General features: G+C 45.8%; 1 protein-coding gene across 1 annotated transcript in view; it reads right to left on the bottom strand.

Annotated features, from left to right (window-relative positions):
• MYO15B (myosin XVB) overlaps window positions 1-21,206 on the bottom strand; it is a 28,946-nt gene extending 7,740 nt beyond the window's left edge. Inside the window, 25 exon segments of the mRNA XM_056814672.1 lie at window positions 2,486-2,627; window positions 2,745-2,863; window positions 3,403-3,521; window positions 3,972-4,047; window positions 5,580-5,639; window positions 6,062-6,174; window positions 7,146-7,353; window positions 7,455-7,704; window positions 7,808-8,018; window positions 10,218-10,322; window positions 10,595-10,676; window positions 10,983-11,171; window positions 11,489-11,592; window positions 12,224-12,331; window positions 12,876-12,957; window positions 13,375-13,451; window positions 13,692-13,795; window positions 13,902-14,063; window positions 16,202-16,274; window positions 16,642-16,820; window positions 17,078-17,313; window positions 18,191-18,286; window positions 18,946-19,076; window positions 19,828-19,885; window positions 21,111-21,206. Of these exon segments, the coding sequence (XP_056670650.1) occupies window positions 2,486-2,627; window positions 2,745-2,863; window positions 3,403-3,521; window positions 3,972-4,047; window positions 5,580-5,639; window positions 6,062-6,174; window positions 7,146-7,353; window positions 7,455-7,704; window positions 7,808-8,018; window positions 10,218-10,322; window positions 10,595-10,676; window positions 10,983-11,171; window positions 11,489-11,592; window positions 12,224-12,331; window positions 12,876-12,957; window positions 13,375-13,451; window positions 13,692-13,795; window positions 13,902-14,063; window positions 16,202-16,274; window positions 16,642-16,820; window positions 17,078-17,313; window positions 18,191-18,286; window positions 18,946-19,076; window positions 19,828-19,885; window positions 21,111-21,206 (3,180 nt within the window).
• Between the last annotated feature and the right edge of the window lie 390 nt (window positions 21,207-21,596).

Genomic DNA, 21,596 nt, shown 5'->3' on the forward strand with positions numbered 1-21,596 from the left:
TCCTGTGACAAGGGCACCCACCACTTCTCCAAGCAGCTCACTTCCTTTTGGATTAGTTCTACTTGTTAGGAGGGGCAGATGAGTGATACAGTGGATAGAACACCAAGCCCAGAGTCAGGAAGATCTGAGTCCAAATATGGCCTGGGTGTGGACCCTGGGCAAGTCACTTAATCCCTGTTTGCCTGAATTCCTCATCTTTAAAATGGGAACCTTCTGGAGAAAAAAAAAATGGCAAACTATTCCAACATCTTTGCCAAGGACCTGGAGTCACGTACTGGACACAACTGAACAACAATTTGTTAAGGCGTTTTCCCCCTATCCCAGTGATGGTGAACCTTTTAGAGACTGAGTGCCCAAACTGCAACCTTCACGCTGCATGCAAGTTTCCCACCTTATCCCATATGATTGGGATGCTGGGTAGAGGGATGGGTGATGAGAGAAATGTCCTCAGGCACATGTGGAGAGGGGAAAGGAGCAGCCCCCGCAGGGCACATGTGCCATAGGTTTGCCAACAGCCATATACCATTGCTACTGTGGCATGATACTTTATCTTTTTAATTAGTATTAAGTCCTTGAAGTCTAGGCTCTGGGTGAACTTTAGAACTTTCTTCTTGGAGCCCAGCTTTGATTTCACTACTACCTGAACCCAGACCAATCATGTTCTTTTTTTACCCAACAGTTTTTGCCCTACCACACCCCATACATCTCTAGCTCTGGAACAATAATGTAGCTAACTACCTTAGGTTTTCCTAAGAGTCCACTCACTATCCCGTTTTGTCTTCCCAGATCAAAACACCCTTCCACATCCACCATTCTCCCTCTATATGTTGGAATAAAGCCTTCTCAAGGGAAGAGATTGTCTTCATTTCACATTTTTATCCCTATTTAGAAATGGATCAAAAGCATTTTTTCAAGCCCTTAACTATGCCCACCTGTGTTCTGCTTTCTGGGGTCAGAGAGAGCTGAGTCAAATTCATCTTCCACATATCAGCCGTTAACATATTTCAAGACAGCCAAATAAGGCCCCTGAGTATCTTTACTGTAGGGTCAACAAAGTCTAAAATGGGATTTAGGGACATTCTGATGGACCTTGAGACCTAAACATTGAGAAGGTTGGGCTAGCTCAGGGTTTCTTAACTGAGGATCCTTGAATAGATTTCAGGGGGTCCATGCCCTTAAATGAAAAAAAAAAGTTGCATGTTTATTTTTATTAATTTCCAAGTTAATGGACATTACTGCTTTCATATAAGTATTGGAGGGTAGGATAGAGTGGAGCAGGGTGACTAGATGGTGAAGCAGGAAGATGTGAGTTAAATCCAGCCTCAGACACTTACTAGCTGTGTGACCCTGGGCAAATTTCTTTACCCTATTTGCTGAGGATGTAGAAATTTGATATTTCCTTGAATTATGATTTCTTAAAATATAAAACCCTTACCTTCCATCTTAGAATCAATACTGTGTATTAGTTCTAAGGCAGTAGAGTGATAAGGGCTAGGCAATAGGGGTTAAGTGACTTGTCCGGGGTCACAACTAGGAAATGTCTGAGGTCAGATTTGAACCCAGGACCTCCTGACTCTGGGTCTGATTCTCAATCCACTGAGCCATCTAGCTACCCCTGAATTATGATTTTAAAAAAATGTTTCCTGAGAAGTGGCCCATAAGTTTCACCAGATTGCCAAAAGGATCCATGACAATAACTTTAAGAACTTCTGGATTAGATGATGACTAAGATACCTCTGGGTCAATTGGGTAGCACCACTGGGCTTGAAGTGGAAGATTCATCTTTTCACTCATCTTCACGAGTTCAAATTCAGCCTTATATACTTGCTAGCTCTGTGACCCTGGGCAAGTCACTTAATCTTGTTTGCTTCAGTTTCCTCATCTGTCAAATATGCTAAAGAAGGAAATGGCTAACCACTCCAATGTCTTTGCCAGGAAAACCTCAAGTGGGGTCATAGACTTAACAAAAAGGTTCCTCTATCATTCTTCAAATATCCTATAATTCCATAACTTCCTCTTAAGGATTAGAATATCCAGTTCTGACATGGTATACTATGCCTTTCCCAGGGTGAGACAGCCTATTGTCCCAGTGGCCCCTACAAGCACTGATCTTCCTTCTCTATATCTTTTGGGGAAGTAAATTTTATTTTTTAAAGTTTTGGAAAATTTTAATTAATTTTGAATATTTTTCCATGATTCCATGATTCATGTTCTTTCCCTCCCCTAACCCCACCTCCCCTCCCATAACCAATAAGCAATTCCACTGGGTTTTACATGTGTCATGTATCAAGACCTAGTTCCATATTATTGCTATTTGCACTAGGGTGATCGTTTAGAGTCTACATTCACAATCATATCCCCATCAACCAGGTTCCATATCCTTTGTACAGCCTCCGAATGCCTCCACCATCTACAGCTATTACCTAATCTGCCTCCAATGTCCCCTTGTCCCCTGCTTCAACCCCATCCCTTAATGCCCACTCACTTTTTTTAGCTCATTCAGAAACAGCTCCACCATGGACTTGATGGCCTGGGCTTGAGATGTGTGCAATATTAGTTGTTCATTTCTCAGGGAGAGTTGGAGAACACCATGTTCTTGGGCCTTTACATCCAGAACTTCAGCAAAACTGTGGATAAATCAATCAGTGGGAGATAACTATGTTAAAAGACTCCCAACTCATCCTTAAGGAAAGGGAAAGCTCCTGGTATGCCAGTGTCTACTGCCCCCTCCCACCCCTCCTGACCTGTAGCTGCAGAGGGTCTTGAGGTGGCCTGTGTGGACAGTGGCATCATTCACAACTTTGAGTAGGCGAAGGCCCCGATGAGACACAGCTAGAAGCTGTACATCGCTGCCACTCTCCCCCTGTTGGGAATCCAGGGACACAGTCTTGACAAGGGAATCGGGAAGAGAAAAATCCCCAGGCAGAGTGAGAAGGAGGCCAAGGGAGACCTGGGAGATACGACACTGCTAAATTTATTACTTTTGCTTCTTGGGTGCTGTGGAGGTTCCTGTCCACTTTATCATTGCCATCTCGCTGGAGAGTTCCTTTCTGGTGGCAGGAGCTGTGCCCCAGAATCTCTACAATCCAACTAAGGACTTCTTTCTAAGGGCAAGGACTATGTGTGTTCTGTTAGACTGAGAGGTCCATGAAGGAAGGAATCATGACCCTCTGATTAGACTAGGAGCTCCTGGAGCGAAGAGATTAGATCTCTTCTTTCCATTCCACTGCCCTTCTGTCATACCCAGCCCGCAGAGCTATTCAAGGGCGGTTGATTCCCCAAGACACCGAGAAAGATGCTTGGGCAAACTAGGACTCATAAGGAACACCTCCCCCCAACCCCACCACACTGCACAATTCCAGGTAGGGACCCTGCCAGGGGCCATGTAGGGTTGGTGCTCACCGAGACACGGAAGATACGAGAGAAATAATTGGCCCAGTTGTCCCGGGCAGCTACCACAATTCTCTTCTTGATACTGTCTTCAGTAATGGAACTGGCGTCCATGCCTACCTTCAAGTCCACTGTAGACAAGAGACTCTCTTAACTTGGTCACACACACCGCCCTCTCCTTCCTTGACAATCCCCCTTCCTCTCCAGGTAACTGCTGTATCCCACCCTAACTATCCAGTGCCTCAGACCCAAGGAATACTGCTGGCTGGAAGAGGGAGTCCTTTTCTAGAGGCCCCAATTTTCCTCATCCCCTCCAATATGATTTTGGTTCCCAAAGCTTAGAACCCAAGATTCAACCCCCCCTTTTTAAAAAAAAATCCTTACCTTCGATTACCATACTGTGTATTAGTTCCAAAGCAGAAGAGCGGTAAGGGCTAGGTAATGGGGGTGAAGTGACTTGCCCAGGGTCATACAAATTTGAACCTAGGACCTCCCATTTCTAGCCTGGCTCTCAATTCCCTGAGCCACCCAACTGCCCCCTCCCACCTTTTATGACCAACCCCAAGATTTCCTAGATATACCCAGCATATCTTTCATCTTGCTCCGTTCCTCTGGGGAGATTTGGGTACAGGATTCAGTGAAGGTGTCACGTAGGATCTGAGGATGTAGTAAGATCTCATCACTATGGGGACCTCCAAGATCAGGGCAGCCCTCCCAAGGAATGACCACAGACATAAATACCAATAGACGTAGCCTCTTAAAAGCCAGCCCCGCCATCCTCCCTTCAGTGCATCTGAGCCTGTGGATCTCTTTTGGTCCATGTCCGAGTCCCGGTTTCCCTCTGCCCCTGAGTGCTTGGGTGTCTGTCAGTGTCTTTGGGTCTCACATCTGGGCGAGGCTGTGTCTGTCTTTCAGCATCCCCCCCCCCCATCCAAAATCAACTGTCTGCATAGGTATGTGACATAAGAAATGCCAAGAGAGGCACTATATTACGTGGATTTCATTTAATACCACTGCCTAAAGTATTACCAATCATTGGTTAATGTGAGTTAACATAGCCTCCTTTTTTGGTTATCATAAAATATTGAAGTGTTTGAAATCTTCCATGGGGAGAGAGACACCCCCCCCCATTTTTTATCACAAACTTGCCTCTATTCAAAAATAATTGCAAAAAAAAATGGCCTCCTTTTTAAAAAAAACTAAAATTTTTAAAACCCTTACCTTCTGTCTTAGAACTTAGAATTATGTATTAGTTCCAAGGCAGGAGAGTGGTAAGGGCTAGGCAATGGGGGTTAAGTGACTTGCCCAGGGTCACATAGCTAGGAAGTGTCTGAGGCCAGATTTGAACCCAGGACCTCCCATCTCTAGACCTGGCTCTCCACCTACTGGGCTACCCAACTGCCCCGATGGCCTCCTTTAAAGTGAAAATACTCCTAGGAGATATAACTTGAATTAGTCATATCAGAACAACAACTGTTGTTCAGTGGTTTCATCCAACTCTTTGTGACCCCATTGGGGGTTTTATTGGTAAAAATACTGTAGTGCTTTATCATTTCTTTAGCTCACTCAATGAGGAACTGAAGCAAATAGGGTAAAGTGACTTGCCCAGGGTCATACAGCTAGGATGTGTCTAAGATCAGATTTGAACTCAAGTCTTCCTGATTCCAGGCTGGGCATTCTATCCACGTCACCACCTACCTGCCCTGTTTCACACTCTACCCTACCCCACCAATACCTAAATGCCCATTGACTAGGTATTTTAAGTGGGATCAGGCAAGAGATGGGAAAGGTGGGGTGGAAAGAGTGGAGTGATTCTGTAGGAAGGAGTGAAAGTGAGGCAGAGAGCAGCCCAGGCTCCCAGGCGGAGATGCTGAGCAAGCCTGAGGTGGCAGGAAACCACTGGGGGTGCCATGGAGTGGAGGGTGTCACTGACAGAAGCTGACATATCTCTCCTTGCAGAAAGTGGAGTACAAAGGATCTGGCACAATCCAGCATGTATTTTCCATCCTGACTACTTTTCTAATACCCCGTATAGTCTGTAAGCTCTGGGAGAGCAGAGACGGGCTAGTTTTGTAGTTTAAAACCAAGTTTTCTTCTTACAAAACACCTTCCCTGAATGCTTGGACTATGTCACTCTCAGAAATAGTTTCTGAACGAATTAAAATTTTAAAAAAGAATCGAGCACTCACTTGTTCACACAGAAGTTGCAAACAGTAGGGATGACTGAAGTTTTCCCGGGGATAGAACACCTGTGAGAGGGGCCGGGAGAGACGGCAGGATGCTGAGCAACAGGGGATCCCTTGCTTGGATGGAGATGGGAAGACTCCACTTCTGCTAGCCCCCTGGTCCCATTGACTTCTTCCTTCCTTCCTTCCTTCCTTCCTTCCTTCCTTCCTTCCTTCCTTCCTTCCTTCCTCTCTCTCTCTCCCTTTCTCCCTCTCTTTTTTTCTTCCCTTCCTCCCTCCCTTCCTTCCTTTTTTTACCTTTACTTTCTGTCTTAGAATCAATACTATGTATTGGTTCCAAGGCAGAAGAGTGGTAAAGGCTAGGCAATGGGAGGTTAAGTGACTTGCCCAGGATCACACAGCTGGGAAGTGTCTGAGGCCAGATTTGAACCCAGGACCTCCCAACTATAGCCCCAGCTCTCCATCCACTGAGCCACCCAGCTTACCTCTTTTCTAAGGAACAGTCTCCAGGAGGCACTGGCATAGGAAAAGGAAACACTGCTTGAGGGAGGAAGCAACTGGGTACTGATATATTCATCCCCCATGGATGGAACTGGGCCTAGGGGTCAAAAGAAATAAATCAGACTCTAAAACCCCATGCTTTCTTAAAAGCTTTTAGCAACATCCCAAATTCCATGAAGTAGCTAGGCAGCACAGTGGGTGGAACCTTGAACTTGGAATCAAGGAGACCTCAGTTCAAATCCAACCTCAGTTACCTCCTAGCTTGTGTCTGCCTGAGTTTTCTCTTCTGTAAAATAGGAATAATCAGAGCACCCACCTCCCAAAGAGGTTGTGAGAATTAAATGAGAGAATATCTGTAAAGTGCTCTACAAACCTTTAAGTACTACATAAATGCTAGCTAGCATTATAATTAATTATTCTATCCAATTGGTAGCCAAATTCTATCTGTTCTATTGTTCAGTTATTTCAGTTGTATCTGACTCTCTGTGACCCCATTTGGGTTTTTCTTTATTTTTTTAAACCCTTACCTTCTGTCTTAGAATCAATACTTTGTACTGGTTCTAAGGCAGAAGAGTGGTAAGGGCTAGGCAATGGGGGTCAAGTGATGTGCTCAGGGTCACACAGCTGGGAAGTGTCTGAGGCCACATTTGAACCCAGGACCTCCTGTCTCTAGGCCTGGCTCATCAATCCACTGAGCTACCCAGCCGCCCCCTTCCCCTCTTTTTTCAGGGTTATTTAAAAAAATAGTTAAAATAAACATTTCTTTATCCAGAATACTGAGAGCTACTCAGTTCCAAAGCCCACCTGTTCATTTAAGGATGGAAATAAACCTGATTTAGGGACATCTCGATTCAATTATAAAAGCAGAAGAATCAGGAAATCTCAGAGTGAGAAGGGGCCTAGAGTTCCTCTAATCCCATTGCTCCTACCACCTCAGAGTAGCACAACCTGGAGACTTCTTCTTTTTCCCCAGAAAAAGGTCATCGGGAAACCCAGGATGAAGATAAAAAGCCTGAGAGGCTCAGCTAAAAGGGGCTCCTCGGAGGATGTTGGGGGGGGTTTCCTCACCTGCACTGGGTATCATCGAGCTCTCTGGCAGGGCTGGAGCGGGGGGCGGTGGAGGCTGGGGATTTGGGGTCTTGGGTGGAACTGGGGCAAACAAATCCAGAAGAGGTCTCTGCTTCTCCTGGATGGATCTGGAAGTGCCAGAGGGGGTGGTGGGCTTTGTCCGAGGTAGAACAGGAGGCGGGGTCTTCTGGGGGCCCAGAGCTGATGCCTAGGAGGAGGTGGAGAAGGGTAATGAATGGGCCTGTGCCCACGAGGCACCTTCCTCCTCCCTCAGAGGCCCCCAAGGTGCCAAGTCAGTCAGTCTGAGGCCAGGTGAGGATGAAGTGGCAGGGGGAGAGGCATTGGGGATGGGGGAGAGGCAAGAAAGGGGGTGCGGGACAGACAGAATTCCCCCAGAATGAGAAGGGACAGAAAAGGAGTCAGAATTGTAAAACCCAGGATTTCAGGGTCCCAGTCCTTCAGGTTCACCGAGGGAGGCAGACAGTTGCCACTGAGACCCAGTTTAGCCAGAGCCTCGTCTTTGGGGTCATTCTTCTTCGAGAAAGCTCTTTGGGGTTTCCTGGGGAAGGAACGGGAAGACTGAAGATCAGTCCCAGGGAGGCCTCCCCATCACCCCTTTGGAAAGTCTTCCTCCAGGTCCTGGTAACCTCCATGGCCCTGACCTGGTGGGCTGTATTGGTTCAGGCACTGGCGCTGGGCGGCTCTGGTACATCCGGATGATGTTACGGATTTCTCTACTGGGCTCTGCTCGAGTAGAGACTGGCTTTGAGCTTCTAACCACAGTACCCTGAGGCCTCTCCTTCTCCTTTTGGCTTTTGGCTCCTGGGCTAATGTCAGTTTTAGCTTCATCTCCAACTTTGGCTCCAATGTTGTCTTGGAAGGAGAAAACCATGAAAAGGTTAATAATGGGGAGCAGCTGGGTGGTCCAGTGGATTGAGAGCTGGGTCCTAGGTTCAAGTTTGGCCTCAGATACTTCCTAGCTGGGTGACCCTGGGCAAGTAACTTAATCCCCATTGACTCGCCCTTACCATTCTTCTGTCTTGGAGCCAATACACAGTATTGACTCCAAGACAGAAGGTAAGGGTTTAAAAAAAAAATGCTGGGGTGGAGTGAAGAGGGATGGAGAGAATCCAGTTCCAATTATCTACTCTGTCCCTTTCTTCCTCTTCTTTCCCCTACCTAGTGTAAGAAACTATTTCATCATTCTCATTATCGATTCCAAGACAGAAGGTAAGGTTTTTTTTAATGCAATTATAATTTTTAAAAGGCCTATTTTAGAAATAGAAAACATTATAAGATGTAAAATGGATAATTTTTATTATATTAAATTAAAAAGGTTTTGTACAAACAAAGCCAATGCAACCAAAATGAGAAGGGAAGCAACAAACTGGGGAAAAGTTTTCATAAAAAAAATTTCTGAGAAGGGTCTAATTTCTCAAATTTATAAGGAACTAAGACATATTTCTAAGAAATCAAGCCATTCCTCAATTGACAAGTAGTCAAAGGATATGAATAGGAACTTTTCAGATAAAGAAATCAAAACTATCAATAATCACATAAAAAGGCGCTCTAAATCCCTCCTCATTAAAGAAATGCAAATTAAAACAACTCTGAGGTGTCACCTCAAACCTAAAAGATTGGCCAATAAGGGAAAACAATAAATGTTGGAGGGGATGTGGCAAAGTTGGGATGCTAATGCATTGCTGGTGGAGTTGTGAATTGATTCAACCATTCTGGAGGGCAATTTGGAACTATGCCCAAAAGGCACTAAAAGACTGGTTGCCCTTTGATCCAGCCACAACACTGCTGGGTTTGTACCCCAAAGAGATAATAAGGAAAAAGATTTATAGAAGAATATTCATAGCTGAGCTCTTTGTGGTGGCAAAAAATTAGAAAATTAGGGAATTGGGGAATGGCTGAACAGATTGTAGTATTTGTTGGTGATGGAATACTATTGTGCTAAAAGGAATAATAAAGTGGAGGAATTCCATGGAGACTGGAACAACCTCCAGGAAGTGATGCAGAGCGAAAGGAGCAGAACCAGGAAAACATTGTACACAGAGACTGATACACTGTGGTACAATTAAATGTAATGGACTTCTCCATTAGTGGCAATGCAGTGATCCAAGACAATTCTAAGGGACTTATGAGAAAGAAAACTATCCACATGTAAGGCCAGTAGAACTGACATGACTATGGAATGGAACAGTACAAATGGTTAATAATAAGCAACAGCACAAGACTGATGTAAATACAGAACGGAACAGTTTAAGACTATTACAACTGATTAAGATGATACAACAGTTAAATGCTTAATGATACAGAATTTGCAATTTATGCTTAACTAGTGCTAACTGGTAAGGAATACAAGACTTCAGAACATGGGGTCCTGCTTCTACCACTGCCCACCTCCATCAGAAGGAGGGTTTAAGTCAATTGATTAATTAATCAGGTTAGTGCCAGACACATACTAAGTGCCTAATAAATTCTTGTTGAGCCACTGACAAAGTTGTAATTTTATTTACTCATTAAACAACAACAACAACAACAACTCATCTTCCATCTTAGAATCAATTCTGTGTATTGGTTCCAAGGCAGAAGAGTGATAAGGGCTAGGCAATGGGTGTGAAGTGACTTGCCCAGGGTCACATAGCTAGGAATTGTCTGAGTTTAGATTTGAACCCAGGATCTCCCGTCTCTAGTCTCGCTATCTTTCCACTGATCCATCTAATTGCCTCTGAATTACAATTTTATTAACTAAAAAGAATCCAATATACTCCTGGGTGACTCTAAAGCTTAGGAAGATAAATTTAATTATGAGACTAATGTCACAAGGGTGACATACAGGTAAGTGGGATCATTCTACTCCACCTACCTTAGTATTCTGGCATCACAGAACTATAGAATATCAAAACTAAAGGGGACCTTAGACATTATCATGTCCAACTCTTTTGTTTTATAAAAGAGGAAACCAAGGTTCAAAGTTTTACAATGAGTTAGTCCAATAGCAAGTGCCAATGCCCACGATTTCCACTTCCCAGACCAGGGCTCTTTCTACAAGGTCACTCTCACCTTTGATTTCCTCCTTCTCCTCCTCTTCTTTCTGCTTTATCTCCCCCTGGGGGATGGGCACCTTTGCAGGTGGCTTTACTGTCTTCAGTCGAATAGGTTCTTGCCCTGCAAGATGCCAGAGTTGGGACTGACTGCATATTCTTTGTCCATTGTATGGTTGCCTCCCTCCTTCAAAACCTTCATTACCGCCCCCACTGCCAACATTTGTACTGATGCTTAATCAAATAAGGACCCTACGTGTCCCACTGGGCATAGAAAAAGGACCTGAGGACCTCTGCCCTGGCATGATTGTGCCAGAATGAGAGTTTAGGGAAGTTCGCCCACCCTTCCAAACTTGGGATTGGCTCCGCCATATCTCTCGCCCCATTATCTTTTACCTATCTTCTGGAAAAAATCTCGTTTCTCCTGAAAGGAATTAAGGTAGTTTACTTCCTCCTCAGTCTCATCTGGAGCCTCGACCTGTTGGGAACAAGATATGGAACTTTCTCCCCTTTGCCCAAGCCCTTGCTGTCCTTTGACAGAACCCTGCCACACCATTGCCCATTCCAATCCAGCTGGGTGTTGGGACATGTTAACATCTCCTTCTCTCCTCCTCCTTTTCTCTTTCTTGGCTAATTAATATTTGCCCCCAAATGCTATGACCCTAGAATCCTCTGTGCCCATTTCTATCCTTGGCACTGCCACCTCTCTGGTTTTAGGTTCCATTTGTGATTTGACCCAACCTATTCTAGTTGGAACTCTGACTCGTCTGCTTCGGGCATGTACCGATTCTAGTCTCCTTTGGGGCTCCAGCTTGGAAGCTGATGTGCTTTTTCTGACTTCAGCTGGGGACTCCTTGGGTTTAGGAGCTCTTGGAGCAGGCTGGGATGGAGACATGGAAGCCTGGGCTGGGGGCTGCTGTTGGGTCTGCTGTCCCAGGGAAAGAGCCATGGCCTGTGTGGTCATTTGCTGAGCCTAGATGAGTGAGAAAGGGAAAGAACATGCTTGGTGAGATGGGCATCCCCACCCAATCTGCCAACGAGGCAGAACTCTTTCTCCAACCAACCTGACCCTGACCCCCACCAGCACAGCATCCACAGAGCAAGAAGGGGCTTTGAGGCCATCTACTCCCAGATATCCATTACACAGATGAGGGTGAAGTGACTTGCCCAATATTACTGGGGTAGTTTTTGTGGGAGTCAGACTTGGAAGCAATGTCCTTTAACTCCAGAGCTGGCGCCATCGCCGCTATACCACCAACCGTCCCCATACGTCCCCATGGCAGCCCTCACCAAGATCATGGCCTGCTGGTTGATGAAGCTCTGCTGCTGTGCAGCCAGCTCTCTGGCACTGAGTGCGGGCACCACAGGCTGGGGCTGGGAGGGCATCATCATGGCTGAGAAGCAAGCAGGACACAGCAATAATAACCAAAATGTATCTAGTACTCAAGTTCAGAAACGACTTTACATACCTATCTCATCTGATCCTTGCAGCAATTATAGAACCTGGGCATTATAGGGACCATCATCATACTTTACAGATAAGGAAAGTGAGGCATCAGACAGGTTACATCTCTCACTCTGGGTCACACAGTTAGTATCAGAGGTGAGAGTCCAACCCAGAGATTCAACTGGGCCCAATCTCTATACTTTTTTTTTAACCCTTACCTTGTCTTAGAATCAATACCATGTATTGGTTTCAAAGTATAAGAGCAGTAAGGGCTAGGCAATGAGGGTTAAATGACTTATCCAGGGTTGCATAGTTAGAAAGTGTCTGCGGCCAGATTTGAACCTCACTTTCAATCCACTGGCCCCTCTAACTGCCCCCTCCAATCTCTAGACTCTTACCACTACTATGGCTGTTTTCCTGATAGATATAGGTGATCTGCCATTATCCTCCCCACTCCCAGAGGGAAGCTGTGACTCTCTGGTGCCACTTTCTCTCCTCCCAAAGGCACACTTGAGAGGGAGCCAATAGTTCTTCTACCCACTCTGTGCACTAGGTCTTTCCAGTTCTTTCCACTATACCTGGCATGGCTGGGATCCCACCCACTGCTGGCATAAGCGGTACAGGTGCTGGCATCATTGGCCCAATGGGAGGTTGGTAAGTTGGCATCTGCATCATTCCTGGGTACACTGATTTGGGGAGAGGGAGAGAAGGCATCTTGTTTCTTACTCATGGTCATTTAGGGTGTTGTGTCCACAGCAACTCCCACCCCATGTCTGGGAAGCATTTTCCTGCATTCTGGACAGCCCAGGAAATCTGGAAGGAGGCCCAGCTAGTTCAGGCATTGACTTCTCTACTGACACTCAATTTCTCTAGCAACCGAGTGACCTTCTACCATGTGCCCAAGATTATGAGCAGACATGTCCCACTAGCCTCTGGCCATTCGCAGAGCTCCCACTGGTCCCTGATACTGAAAGCCTCAGAGGAAGACCTAAGCAAAAGGAAGTAGCCAGTCTTAGATTTACTGATAAAGACTGAGGTAGACCCCAGCTCAGGACTCATTGGGATGGCCAGAACCTAAGAAAAAGCCTCCACAGGAGCAGCCTCTGATGAATGAGAACATTTAGCAAGGTGCCAAGACCCTGCAATAACTACCATCACCCCTGTTTTTTCTGGTCCAGGTGAGCACAAGAGGATTGGCACAGGGATGCTAGGATCTGGTGCCATACATACTCATGGGGTAGGCTCCTTGCTGAGTCCCGATACCTCCACCACCTTTCATTCGGCTATTTAGTGCCCTGACTTGTTCCAGATCCTGCTGGGACAAAGAACCAACAGCACATTAGAAGCCAAGGCTCTCGGGACAATGGAATGGGAGCAGTGCAAGAGCTAGGAAAAGAGACGAGAGAGCTGTTTTTTCAGTTATGTTCAACTCTTCATGACCCCATTTGGGGTTTTCTTGGCAAAGACACTGGAGTGGTTTGCCATTTCCTTCTTCATCTTATTGAATGAGGAAACTGAGGCAAAAGGGTGAAGTGACTTGCCCAGGGTGTGAGCATGCCAGAGACTTGCCCTAGTGTCAGAGAACAGATCTCAAATTCAGTGCTCTAGACCTTGCTCCCACCAAGGGAAGATTAGACAGTCACAACTGAGGTTTGAATGGAGGCAGGCAAGAGGAGCCAAGAGAAGACAAAAGGAGTTGGCAGATTCTGGACAAGCATGTAGAACTCACCCTGGGCCCCGGGGAGAGTACAGTCTCAAAGAGATCATCCACGTAACCATCCAAACTCCCAGGGCTCTGGGGTTGCCCTGTTGGGAAGGGAGTTAACAGGTAGGGTGTCAGGAAGTGTGCTGGGGAGGCATCCAAATAACCCTGGGCATGGGGGCATCCCTACCAAAGACTCGCCCCCTTCCTGCTGCTGTTATTGCTTCTGGGGCCAGCATCCCTCACCCTCCCATTACTTCCCAACTTCCTCCTCCATCTCCTGCCCTAGTGATTCCCAATAATCCCTCTCTTGCTCTGCTCAGGAATCTAGTTATAGTCCTCACTTGTAGGGACCTTCTGAGGCAGTGAAGGGGCAGGACCTGGAGGCGGCCCTGGAGCCAAGGGAGGAGCTTGGATACTAGGAGGTGGAGGGATGTCTTTGTAAATCCTGTAGGAAACAGTAGTAATATCACAGGTAGAAATAGAAGAGGAAGTGGACTAACCCTACCCATCCTGGGCAAGATGAGTTAGATGGGGCGAGGGGCAGCACTCACGTGTTCTGCGAGTTGATGGGGTAGCAGTCAGGGGTAGTGGGGTCCCCTAAGTCCTCAGTGCTTCCAATCAGATCCAGAACAAAGTCAGAGCCAACCAAATCCTGCCAGGCATCTCCAGAGAGCAGAGACACTGACCAGCCCCGGATAGGCTGCTCTATGCCCCTGGGATAAAGGGTAGGAATGAAAAAGAAAGAAATCAAGTGAAGGCTGTAGCAAAATTTGGGGGCAGCTCCTGTCCACACATACACACATACACATAGAAGAGCTCATTCTAGCATTTATACAGCACTTTAAAGTTCACAGAGCTTTGTTTCATCCTCACACCAGTCCTGGGAGGTTGGTGCTATTATATCCCCATTTTATAGATGATGAAAATGAGGTTGGGAGAGGTGACATGACTTGCCCAGAATCACACAATCAGTGAGTGAGGTCAGATTTGAACTCAGTTCTTCCTGATTCTAATTCTATCACTCTATCTACCATTCTCCCTGGCTGCCTCTAAGATTCCCTAAGAATCCTCATAAGAGACTGACTAGTGCATATTTGATATACCTTACTATTATTACCATTACCACTATTAAAATTTTCTTAGTGTTGTTGTTCAATTGTTTTTAGTCATGTCCAACTCTTCATAATCCTATTGGGGATTTTTTTTTTTTTTGGCAAAGATCCTGGAATGGTTTGTCATTTCCTTCTCCAGCTCATTTTACAGATGAGGAAACTGAGACAAACAGTGAAAAATGACTTGTCCAGGGTCACACAGCTAGTAGATGTCTAAATTCAGGTCTTCCAGGCCATATTTTAATTCAAGTCTTCCTGACACTGGAGCTTTATCTATTGTGCCACCTAGCTACCCCATATACCCAATACACACACACACACACACACACACACACACACATGCACACAATCACATACATTTACATAGGCATACATATACCCATCTCCTGACAAAGAAGTAAACAATGGGCTCAGAGTAGAGAATGAGATATAGATTTTTGGAAATGGCTTTATGTTCATTCATTATAAAGATATTGGATTTTCTTTTTTCTATGGTAGATGAGAAGAGAGAATAAGTTCTTGTTCATTAAAATGTTTTAAATTAAAATTTGACTCCAAATTCTCAGACAGCAAGTAAGGGTTTATTTAAAAAAAAATAACTCTAGTGAGTCCCTGTTACTCTTGGATCAAATAAAATCCATGTCACTTAAAGTCCTTCCTAATCCAGCTCCAGTCTTTCTTTTGTTTTTGTTTAAAAACACACACACACACACACACACACACACACACACACACACACACACACACACAACCTTTACTTTCCATCTTAGAATCAATGCTATGTATTGATTCCAAGACAGAAGATTTGAACCTAGGACCTCCCATCTCTGAGCATGGCTCTCAGTCCATTGGGACACCTACCTGCTGCCGCCACCTCCTCCAGTCTACTTTTTCTGTCTTATTCTCCAACATGCAGTTTGGATCAACCAGATTGGTCTTCTTACGCTTCCTCACACACAATATTCTATCCCCTGTCTCTGACTTTGCCTGAAATTCCTGCTCTCCATCTACTAGAATCTTTAACATCCTTCAAAGATTATTGAACTGGGACGGTTAGGCAGACACTTTTTAGCTGTGTGCCTCTGAGCATGTCATTTAGCCTCGATTGCCTAGTCCTTACTGGTCTTCTGCTTTAGAACCAATACACATAACTGATTCTAAAATGGAAGGTGAGGGTTTAAAATAAACAAGATGCACATGGAAAATAATTCACATCTGGAAATAGGTTTTCCTTGACTACGGATATTTGAGACAAGAATTTTGTTTTTCTTTTCTTTTTAATGTAGGAGATGGGAAGGGGAGAAGGTAAAAACTTTATTTATTTGCATTGATCAAACACCTAACTTTATTTTATATAGGTACATATATGTACATATACATTGCAGATACTTTCCTCCATACCCAAACAACACACAAGTGCTCAGTCATACATACAAGATAACTCTCATCTATTAAGCATCTTAAAGTTTACAAAATCCCTAAGGTACCTTACTTTGTACATGGATAGACACATTTTAGACACTTTCCCATGTCCCAAAGTGCCTGAAATCACTGGCATTCATGTCCCAGTGGGGGTGAGGCTTGTCTAGTGAGGCCAATTTAAAGGCTCATTCCCAAGACAGAAGGAAGGTAGCCTGAGACAGCTTGGGAGAAGTGGAGAGCAAGAGGAAGAGAGACATTCAGTGCAAATTCAGTGCCCTTGCCTTTCCTGTACCCACCTCCCCAGGGTAGGCTCTTACCTGGTCTGTAGGATCCAGCCAGCGAACTGTTCTCCTGTGGTCCAGGATTTTACTTCTGCTGAGTAGCGTTCTTCTGTAGGAAAAGAACAGCTCAAAGGCTAGAAGGCTGGGGGAGATAGAATGATGGGGGATGCTACCCATATGAGGGAGATCTGCTGTCACCGTTGGGAGTGTGCAGGTGATAGGTAGGGATCATCATGGGGAATCAGGGATTCTCAAGGGAATATTGGGAGGATTGGGGGACCAATACTTGGATAGTAAGGTCAAAGGGCAGGCATGAAGGAAGAGAACCCATTGAGAACAAGCATAATTGGGGCCTGGAAGGGGAATGGGAAAGGGAAGGTCTTGGGAAGTAAATCCCAATTTCCCAGGAGGGTTTGACTATAGAAGTAACTTTTTGGGAGAGGAGTTGAGGAAAGAGGAAGCTCAGTCCCATTTACCACTGAAGGTAAAGACATCAAGGGCCATCCGCCCACAGCGCCACCCTGCAATCCACTCCAGTTGGGTAGGTGGGTAGGCACGGACAGTGTTAGCTACTGTCTGGCACTGTTGCAATGCCTCCAAGAGCTTGTGTTGGCACACAGCTGCAATGCCCTTTGGAGCATGGTCAGACACAAACCTTCAGGGAGAGAGAAGAGTTTAGGGTGGGAGACAGTGGCTCCTGGAGTAGCTTATATAGAAATGACCCCAGGCATAGCAGGAAAGTCTGGCTCAGGAAGCTTTCTTGCCTAGGCTTCATTCCTTTATACAACCTTTCTCCTTGTCCTTGCTCTCTTCCTCATATTCTATAAACCCCTATTCTCTCTGCTTCCTATGTCCCTGTGTACCCTGTATCTCCCGTCCAGCCTCTCAGAGACCACCTCAACTCCAACCTACTTGAGCAGTGGCTTCTGAAGGGTCAGTGATGGGGGGAAGGCACTGAGCAGGATGGCCATGAGTGCCCAGCCTCGATAGGACTGCTGTTCATCAGGGTTGCGCCATAGCTGGGTCACAAGCTGGCAAAAGATCTCATTCCTCAGGGCAGGGTTGCGCTGGCCTAGGCAGGCCAAATATGTGCCCATGGTCTGTTCCTGCCAGGACTCCAGTGATATGTCACCCAGGAGCCTCAACATCTATTGACACAAAAGGGGTTGGGGGACAGAAAGGAAAGTTGACATCAGATCATATAGAGAGCTTGGCCTAGAGTCAGGAAGACCTGAGTTTAAATCCCACCACAGATACTTTCTAGCTGTGTGATCTTGGGCAAATCACTAAACCTCAGTTTACCTCACTTTCCTCAACTGTAAAATGGGAATAATAGAAACACCTACCCCATAGGATTGTTGTGAAGATCCATTGAGATATTCGTAAAAGCCTTTAGCAGAGTGCCTGGCGCATAGTAAGTGCTACATAAAGTGCTTTTGTAGTTAGGAAATGGAGTCAGAGACAGAAACCAGAGGATTTAACAAAGGGTTTGTAAGTCAAAGGACCTTGTTCTGTGGAATGAATGACCTTAGGAAAATTTGTTAACCTCTTTGAACCTCAGTTTGCTCACCTATAAAATGGAGGTGGTGAGGGGCAGTTGGGTAGCTCAGTGGATTGAAAGTCAGGCCTAGAGACTGGAGGTCCTAGGTTCAAATCTAGCCTCAGACACTTCCTAGCTGGGTGACCCTGGGCAAGTCACTTGATCCCCATTGTCTAGCTCTTACTGTTCTTCTGTCTTGGAACAAATACACAATATTGATTCCAAGACAGAAGGTAAGGGTTTATTTTTTTTTTAATGGAGGTGTTGGACTAAATGACTTGTAAGGTTATTTCCAATTCTAAATAGATAATCCTATAAAGATGGAAGGGGAAGACCTAAGGTACTCAGAGGAGGAAACAAGTCATCCTGTGGATGAGGAATGGGCTCTTGGCACCTCTTTCTATTCCACCATGGCTTCTTGTCCCAGGGATACCTTCACTCCCCTAGAAGACCCTCTTCCCTCTTAGCTGCCGTCACTCACTTACCACTTTGTTGACATCCAGAGCAAGCTGAGAACTTGCCCCATCCAGATAAGTCAGCGGTGAAGTCAGTGGCTGTCCTGGAGTGGGCAGGGTTGGTTTCTGGGAAGGAGGATGTATTAGTAGCTAGGTATGGTGGTACTAAAGTGAAAACAATCTGAATCAAAGCAAAGGGGAAGAGTCACACAGCATGAGAAAGGGGCTTATAATTTGATTCAACTTGGCAAACATTTGTGCTATTCGCCAGGCATGTGCCTGTGTGGCACTGGAGATACAAATATAAAAACCAATATAGTCAGGGCAGCTAGGTGGTTAAATGTCAGGCCTGGAGTTGGGAGAAACCTGGGTTCAAGTCCGGCCTCAGACACTTCCCAGCTGTGTGACCCTGGGCAAGTCATCTAACCCCCATTGCATAGCCCTTATCGCTCTTCTGCCTTGGAGCCAATACACAGAATTGATTCTAAATTGAAAGGTAAGGGTTATTTTTAAAAGCATAAAAAGGGGGGAAAGTAAATAAAATGTGATTGAGGGGAAGGTTGGGAAGGAAGCACTAATCATTGAAGGGGACCAGAGCTGGCACTGGAACTGCGTCTGGAAGGGAGCTAGGGGTTAGAGTGTTGGTGAATCAGGGAGATAACCAAAGGCAGGAGAATGTTGGGAGAGCAGCAAGAAACTGGTGTTCTTGGAACGGACAGAAGGTGATAAAGCCATTGAGGCCAATGGACAGGGAAGAGGAGAGGCAAGATGGTAGCAAACAATACCTGAAAGTTTTTGGAGATGAAGCTGGAAAAGGGGAATTTATCAATGTCAGGGGGCAGAGCCAGTGTGTCTTGAGCTGAGACTTCTGGGGGCAAGGTTTCTGTGATGCTCTCGGTCATAACATGCTGACAACCTAGGTACACCCCAGAACTGTTAGGCCAGGCGTGGGAGACCCCTGATAGCTCCCCCTCTCTCCTTCCTGCTTCTTCCTGTTCCCAAGATCTTCCTTCAGCCCTTTACCACCAAAGCAAAGTCATTCATTACAACGACACATCATTGCAATGACAGCTGGGGAAGGCAGGACCACACAAAGCGGGCAGGGGAGGGGGACAGACAGGCACAGGGCAGGTGAGAGCAGTAGCCAAATGGGCTAAGAGGCCCCAGATCCTGCACAGACACCCAGTGAAGAGAAGTGAATACCTCAGACTGTATGAAGTACCAGTTCTCGTTCCCACCCCCTACCCTTTTTAAAAAAGTATTTTTAGAGGCATCTCAGTGACTCATTGGATTGCTAGGATTGGAAACAGGAGGTCCTGGGTTCAAATCTAGTCTCAAACACTTCCTAGCTGTGTGACCCTGGGCAAGTCACTTAGCTCCAGTTGCTTAGCCTTTACTGCTTTTCTGCCTTGGAACCAACACATAAAATCAATTCCAATAAGATAAGGTTTTTAAAAAAAGTATTTAAAATTTTTATTGATGCCTTTTGTTTTTTATATCATAGCTATAGTTATCCCCACCCCATCACCATCAGTGTGTATCTTCTTTTGTAACATTTAAGCAAAACCAACCAACAAAATGACTTTGTCTGACTACAGTGTATGCCATATTCAATATCTAGCAGTCTCCCAGCTTTCCAATGAAAGGAAAGGGTATTTGGGACTCACCTTCAGCTTTCTTCAGCAGAGCAGATAGCTCAGCTGGGATCTCAAGTCGCCCCAACTCCTGTGCGAAAAGGGGAGCAATTTACCCAAGCATTAGGAAGCCGGAGGATGACACACCTTAACCTCTTGCTTCCTGGAATCAACTGAGTCCCCATCAAAATGTAGGAGAGGGATCGTTGAGCTGAGGTTTAATAGGAACACAGAAACTGTAGGAACCAGCAATCCTACAGTCTGAACCCTGCTGTGCCAGCGGGACTGCCTAGAAATCCCTGGCAAAGAGTAAGCAAGGGGGACACTGAAAGGATGAAAAGGGTGCAGTCCTCTGGGTCTCCTCTGCTTGGGCCTTCAGCACTGTCCTTGCCCCAAACTGAACACATCTCAAGAGGCAGAACTCCCTAGATGGGCAGCTCACCACAATGATGTCTGGAGAAGGCAGTGCTTAACTGGGAAGCCTCCCCACCTCCATTTACTCTTTGCCACCTACCATTCTCGAATTGGCTGTCCTTCGCTCTTCACCTGGTAATTGGTTTTTGTGCCAGCCTGACCAGGACCTGAGCTGTGGAGAGAAGAATATGTCCAGGAAGTGGGAGAAGTGTTAGAGAATCCACCAGGGAGGGACCTCATTAGACATTTGAGGATTTCCAGTGGCCCAGAAAAGTGCCCGGTGCTGCCAGCTGCTTCCTGTTCCTGATGTTGGGGATTACTATAAGCCGGGAGAGGAACAAGTATGGCTAAAATGATAGCTACGGGTAACCCTCTTGTTTGGCCACAGTGCCCCTCGTCCCAAGAGTTCCTACCTATTTCCAGCTCTTGTGTGTTGTGTCTTAGCTCCAGAGGTGGAGAAGAAAAATCTACAGGGGACAAAGTCTAGCTAGGGAAGGGTAATGGGCGGAGTGGGGTTAGAGCTGTGGCTCCTGGACTTTGAGATGCTTTATAGCTCTGAAGGCGGTGTCACCAGGTAAGAGATGGGACTAGGAGGAGTCAAGGGCTAGATGTGGGAGAGAGATAAGGGGGTGCTTTGCACCAATACACAGTGGGAGATAAGAAAACTAAGCTTGAGGGGAAATCTCAGCATATGAGTGACAGCTAGCTGAGCTGAAGAGTATTTCCCTAGGAACACAGCAGAAAGATCTGGGCATCAGAGTGTGCCCACCATCTCCCTTCATTTTCTCTAGATCTGGCTTACCTTGTGCCAGCGTACCCTGTTTTGGGAAAGATGTGAAGAGCTGGCAGACAGAGTAGACAGAGAAACAATGTCTTAATGGCTCACACACATGCTCTGGTACCTGATCAGGGTTCACGGGCACTGACAAAGCCTTTACAAACATGAATAACTGAGATCTCTTGAACCCCTGATATGGATCTTCGTTATCATAGGTCATGTCCAGAGCTAGAAGAAACCTTTGAGGCCTTCTAGTCCCATCTCCTCATTATAGAGATGAGGAAACTGGGACCCAGTGAGTTTAAGTGACCTACTGACTTGCTTCAAACTCTTCCCACAACTCTATCTCAAATTCTATTACCTGATATCATAACAGAGTCATGACACCGGGCAACATTGTGCCCAGCCACCTCTAAGACATAATGCTTCCTAGAGGAGAGAGCCAATTATCTTATCTTTCTCATCACTGTGTCCTATCCCTTATCTCTAGAGAATAGGGTTGAAGTGATGCCAAGAGGCACAAGATATCCCAAGTTAAGGGACCTACTTTCCTCTGCATCCATTGCAATGGAGTTCCAAGACCCAGCCCCGGTGAGACCAGATATTCCTG

The sequence above is a fragment of the Monodelphis domestica genome, chromosome 2, assembly GCF_027887165.1.
Source record: "Monodelphis domestica isolate mMonDom1 chromosome 2, mMonDom1.pri, whole genome shotgun sequence".
Classification (NCBI taxonomy): Eukaryota; Metazoa; Chordata; class Mammalia; order Didelphimorphia; family Didelphidae; genus Monodelphis; species Monodelphis domestica.